At 36.7% G+C, this 6,438-nt stretch overlaps 1 protein-coding gene across 2 annotated transcripts; it reads left to right on the plus strand.

Annotated features, from left to right (window-relative positions):
- Positions 1 to 743: 743 nt before the first annotated feature.
- LOC125017052 (hemicentin-1-like) lies at positions 744 to 3,785 on the plus strand. 2 transcript variants are annotated; one of them, XM_047599898.1, is made up of 7 exons: positions 744 to 836; positions 1,092 to 1,514; positions 1,762 to 2,040; positions 2,332 to 2,589; positions 2,697 to 2,975; positions 3,201 to 3,306; positions 3,656 to 3,785. In XM_047599898.1, the coding sequence occupies exons 1-7, from the start codon at positions 776 to 778 to the stop codon at positions 3,762 to 3,764; spliced, it is 1,515 nt and encodes a 504-aa protein (XP_047455854.1). In that variant the 5' UTR covers positions 744 to 775; the 3' UTR covers positions 3,765 to 3,785. The 2 variants fall into 2 exon arrangements, with proteins under 2 accessions (XP_047455854.1, XP_047455853.1); XM_047599897.1 differs by having other exon boundaries at positions 745 to 836; positions 3,198 to 3,306.
- Positions 3,786 to 6,438: the final 2,653 nt, after the last annotated feature.

A 6,438-nucleotide genomic window follows, 5' to 3' on the forward strand; every position in this document is an offset into this window, starting at 1 on the left:
TACTGTTAAAAAATTAACAGCACTGCATTTCTATATCAAGATACCACTGCAGACCATTTACTGTGATGCTCCTTACTGCATGTCTGTTATTTGATTTGTCAAGACGAAAAGAAATTTTTCTTACATTACAGTAAAATGGAAGATAATCTTTTTTTTGTTTGAGTTCAATCTCCTGACTGGGTGTTTGTGGATATTATGAACTTCTATTGGATGAAAATGTTGCTGTCTTGAGGTGCAAAACTTCCGTGAGCCTGCGGGCTAAAGTCAGGGGAAGTAGAAAAAAAGGAGGTGAGAAAGTGTCAGTCCAGAATAGAAACATTCAGCAGAGATCAAGATACAGAGAAGAAGCTGAAAAAGGTGATAGTAATTATTTTATACACATATTACAGTTTCTATTAATCAATGCCCTGCTGTAAATATCTTTGTCATTGTGTTCATTGTTTGGAACACAGCCATTTTTTATTTAATTAATGTCCATGTGTATTTCTGTACATATGTACATACGTACCTGCATTCTGTTGCTGTTGAATCTAATCCAAAACTAAATGCAAACTCTGATTATTGTCATAAATTTGTGTTTGAAGGACTTATAGATGATCACTGTATCAGTTTTGTGTTATACAGTTAGGATATAATGTGCAGCGTCTGTTAATTCAATTTGTGATGGAATGAATTTGGAGTTGTTTCTTTGACTAACTAAACTTTGTGTATTTGTTATTGATTCCATGCAAATGTGTCCTCCTGACAGAGTGACCGTCTAAATCATCTGATCAGGATGTTTGTTTTCTTCTGGGTGACTCTGCTCTTCTCTGTATGGGGCAGTAAAGCTAACACAGGTACTTTTTAAATCTTCTCCTTTATTGTCTTGTAAATCTGGGTCTGGGTTTGTTTTATATATATATATATATATATATATATGTACACATATAAATATATATATATATATACACACATATATATATATACACATATATATACACACACACACACACACACACACATATACATATACATATATACATATATATGGTATAGTGCCAAAAACTAAATATCGCCTATCCCTGTTTTTCTCTTCTCATTTGCATTAACAGACATGCTTGCTGGAGGAAAACAACACTGTACAAATGGATTCTGTGTCACTCTCAGTGAGGGGAACATAACAGCAGACACTGGTCACAGTGTTGTGATACCTTGTTCTTTCACTACTATAGATGACTTTACACCACTCTATATACTGTGGTTTAAATGTAGTCCATCAAAAATAAGATGTGAATATGCTGACATGATATTTCACTCCAACAAAAATAACAGACACGCTCAGTCAATACTTCAGTCTGGATTCCAAGGCCGATTGTCACTTCTGGAGCCTGATGTGAGCCAGAGAAACTGCAGCATCATGATTAATGATCTCAATGAGTCTGATTCTGGATCATATCAGCTCCGACTTAATGGTGTCCGGCGTGGGACATCAGATATATTTACATTCCCTTTAAGAGCGATTGTCTCTGTTAAAGGTATGAAGAGCTACGGTGAAAAGAAACATGCAGGGTTTAGGTGTTGTTGCTTTAGCGGTCTCATTAATATCTGTCATGTGTTGTCCTCTGGTGGTTCATAGTAGGAACTGCAAAGGTTCCTGAGAAAACTCCTTTAAATCAAATCAGCTTTATTTTGCCATGCACTGCAGCCCATACATGCAATACGATTAATTGGTTATCAGTAACATTTTGGTCTCAGGTATGTAATATGTTGTTTGTTTCATAGATGTGAAGAAAATTGAAATCACTGGAGACCGAAGTGTGAAGGAGGGAGAGACTCTGAATGTGACCTGCAGTGTTGATAGTTTCCCTCCATCATTTATCACATGGACTAAATATTCTGAAGAATCCATTCAAAATGTAACAGGAGATAATCTGCAGAACAACACTGAAATGGACACTTTGTTCATCTCTAATGTGACAACAGAAGATTCTGGACAGTACATCTGCACAGCAAAACATCTGAACAACACCCTGATGGAGAAAGTCATCGTGAACGTGATATGTAAGAACTCAACATTATTAACTTAGACAGAGCAGAGGACTTTGATGCTGTCAAGTGGTAGCAATTGAAAGAAAGGTATCGAAACAGGAGTAAGAGAAAAAAGAAAAAAGTTCAAGCGTGGATTGTTCTACAAGTTCTACAACGTTCTTAGGCAACAATAAAATGATTTCTACAATATTTATGAATAAACAGCTGTTATTTTCAATGACTTAGATATCTATTTTATTTAACTTTTAAAAGGTTCACCTCAATGTGTTCTCTCCCTCTTCATCTTAACCCTTTCCTCCACAGATAAAAGAACGCCTCTTCTCACTGGAGATACGACTGTTACAGAGGGAGAGACTCTGAATGTGACCTGCAGTGTTGATAGTTTCCCTCCGTCTCTTATTACTTGGACCAAACTGAGTTCCAACACAATCCTACACAACAACACTGGATCAGCTTCACTTGTCATCTCTGATGTGACAACAGAAGATTCTGGACAGTACGTCTGCACAGCAACACACTTGAACACGACTGTGACTCTACATGCTGATGTGACTGTGACCTGTAAGTAGATTATGTTGATTCGTGTGTTGTTCTCTCATCTTACTACAGCTCCAGTACGTTGGCATCATGTTTGCTGTGATGTTGTGAGTCTGCTTGTGTGTTTGCAGGTCTGTTAAAGATATTAAGCAGCTCTAGATGTGAGGTCCAGTCAGAGGTCCTGACCTGTGTGTGTATCACTGAGGGGTTTCCTCTAACCACCATCAAATGGCCACTGTTGGAGTCCCACACTAAATACTCTGTCATGACCACTGTGTCAGACCACACAGTCAACAGCAGCATCATCCTGAGTGTTAAAGATCATGGTTACACTGAAGTTGAATGTGTTGCCAGCAGTGATGTTGGAGAAGTAAAAAGGAACCTTGTCATCATCAAAACAGATCAAGAAGGTGAACTCACAATATAACTTTCACTAACAGAATGTAAATAATGTTTTATTTCTAATAACTGAACTAAATTACATGTGTTTAGTTCTCACCACTTTAGAGGCCTGTTCAGACTTCTCCCTTTATTTCAGTTCATATTCAACAAAGGGCAGAATACATTACTCAGACTGGATGTAATAGAAACTAAAAATATATGCTGTGATTTGAACTGAGTCCTTCTAACAGTAGGTCTGCTGAGACATCATGGATGTTACAGTGGAGTCCTTTTCTGGGCTGTTGCTGGTTCTTCTATCAGTGTCAATGTCCTCTTCATAATCTGCATACTGGGACTTTGGTAAGTTAATCCATCTGTACTTCATGTTTTGAAGGCTCTTCAAATGAAATGTTAAAATGTGAACAGTTTAGATTCTCAGTCTCGTCCTGAACACTTGAATTGGAAGTAACTGAGCTTGTTGCTGAGCGTTGAGTCATGTGACTTTCATTTCATGTGATTATATTGGCCATAAATAAAAAGCTGGGACTCAGCAGTCAACAGTCAGTTAGAGCTGAGGAAGCCTCTTAGATGAGAGGGGACACGTCTTCAAGAAGCAAACACGAGTCCAGTTGCCTTCTATCAATGATGGCTTTTCTGTCCATCAGTGAACAACACAGACAACAAATAATGTTTTCTCTTCTCTCCAAAGGAACGCAAGAAAGAAGGTGAATCCAAATGAAGAGAACAGGACGTACATGTCATTACAAAAACCAGATCCATCCTCAGAGTATGAGGTGATTGCCCTACGTCAAAACTAACTTACAAAAAAGAATTACATTTAAAAAAAAAGTATGATTGTGATGGTAGTTTTCTTTTAGTACTCTGGTGACATCATTTAGTTTTTTGTCTACATTTAAAGTTTCAACAGTGTTTTCTTACCCTGCGAGTGTTTAACAATCAAATATTTCTACATTGGTTAATACATTTCTCTTTGTATATTTTATTTTGCATTGTAAAATTTGCTACCACTGTTTACATTCAATAAACTGTAACTTTTAAAAGTTCTATGTTTGACAAAGTCGTGTTAATGTCTCTCTCTATACAGCTTTCAGCGGTACTTCTGTTTTCTAGTTCTACATCCTGTCTTTTGCTTTTCTTACCATGTTGTTATAAACTTCATCTTCATCCATTTTGACCACTCCTCCACCTGCGTTTTATGTGGTCACTCAAAGTGACACAACTCCTTTTACCGCCTCACATTTAAACACCTCTTTAAACAACTTCATAATAACTTGTTCCTGGCTGAGTATGACAGTGGTTTAGTGCCGTGAACAAGAGACTCGTGAGACTCTTATAATAGTGATACACACGCACACATGTTTTCATGGCCGTCTTTGTGAGGATACTCATTGGCATAATGCATTCCCTAGCCTCTTATCCTAACGTTAAACATCTCAACTAAACTCCTGACCCTAAGCCTCACCCTAACCCTAATCATAATGTAATTGTAATCTTTACCATAAAACTGAGTTTTAACCCTCAAACAGCACACAACTACACAACAAAACTGTCTACAGAAGAAATTCTGTTCATCAAATTAAAACTACAGATATTTCATTGGGGACAAAGTTTATTATTTCTTAACTTATGCCTAACAACATTTTTGACACAAGAAAACCTCTAAAAGTTTATAATCCTCCCTTGCACAGCAGCGCCCTCTGGTGGAGCCAGAACCCTAATTATTTAACAGATATTTAAGAACTCAAAGAGGAAAATAGGTGGATTTGTCTCTAACTGCCGTTGTGTACCTTGACACGATTATTTTATGATACATAGATAGACAGACAGACAGACAGTTGCAGCAGCAAAGTACAGGCACTCTACACCATATTCACTATATAACTGAAAAACGCAATATCATATACACATTATTTCCATTATTATAAAATAAATGAATACAAACGGGAAAATGGAGTTTTGGTTTGGGTGGGGGGTACCATTGTAGTTTATCGGGTTAGTTGTTACAGGATGTCAATTATTACTCATTTCACAAAACTTTTAATTCGAAATAAAAATTTCCCCAGTCATTTTTGACTGACGTGTAAGCTTTGTCCTGGGATTTAAAGGGAGAAAGGGTCCAAGGAATTAAACATTTATTAAGTTTTCCCGTTAAAACTGTAATTTTCTCCGGACTACCTTGACTGTGTGCACTGCTGAATTGATAAATTGTTTAATCCCTTGACTGAAAACAGTCCTTACGGTGATGTTAGTAAACTGAAAAAAAAAACCCAAGGTAACAAGCAGGAAGCGTTTTCAGTAAGGTACGAAATGAATTGGGGTGAGTTTAACATGCCATTTAGCCATTTAGCTGGAGCATAAAAAAGCTGAAACTTGGGATCCAGCCCTTTTTTGGGGAATCGAAATTTAAGACCAAAAAAAAGGTTGTCCGAATTATAAAACAAAACGAATTTTGGATTACCGTAAAAAAACACCATGAGGTTGAAAATCTCATTCTTTATAAGAACTTCCACAAAACCTGTGACTAACGGGAAAACCAAGCCCGGAAGTTGATAGCATGGCGTTCCCCGGGAAGGCCTGAAAACCGATTGGTCCTCCTCTCAAATGTGGCCCTTAAAATAATTTTCCCCTTCATGTTATGTGTTAAGGGGTTTAAATCGCCAAACGAGTTTGCTCGCTATTTCATATCAGCGAGCCACACTAGCTGGACGGTCATCTAACAATAAAAAAACAGGCATCGTCTTAATTAAAATAACGTTCAAGTATTCTGTCAAAACACATACATCCCGTAGAGACATTATAATCCTTGGAAAGTGTACGGATGAGAATTCTCATTAATTTAATAAAAATATGGGGGCCAAGTTTTGAATTAATCGTCACTCAGCATAAAGGGTTGAAGAAGTAAAAAATTATAATACCATTTTTTGTGAAATCAAGAAAAAAGGTATTGCCTGTGAAAGTGTGATTTTGGCTCGACAACCATCCTTGGTGGGGAAAAAAATAACCGATGATTGAACGCGATGGGGCTAAAGCGCATTCAAAAGGAAAGACCGGATTTTCGTGGCTCGTAAAAAACAAAATTGAAGGTATAACCTTTGCATCAAGAGAATTTTTGGAATTAAGTAATCTGTTCTAATAAGAACAAATTGGGAAGTTAATCAAAATCCAACAAGATTGATTAAGAGACTGTAACACATTAAAAATGTTCATTTGCAATATTGTTTATTTGAATTTTTTTAAACTTTTCTAATAAGCAAGACAGAGCGGTTATAAAATTAGGTTAAAGAACCATTGGAATCATAAAAGAAACAAATATTTAGGGTCTCGTTGAACGCAAGTCCCGGCGTTGACCTGAATAAAAACAAAAAAGAAAAAAAACATCCAAAAACGTTAAAGAAGAAAAACAAGGAGTAGGATCTTCCTGAAATAGGCACTTATAATTTAAAATTTCTTTTCCGGGTTTTGTTGAAATCC

Source organism: Mugil cephalus, chromosome 11 (genome assembly GCF_022458985.1).
Source record: "Mugil cephalus isolate CIBA_MC_2020 chromosome 11, CIBA_Mcephalus_1.1, whole genome shotgun sequence".
In the NCBI taxonomy this organism is placed as follows: Eukaryota; Metazoa; Chordata; class Actinopteri; order Mugiliformes; family Mugilidae; genus Mugil; species Mugil cephalus.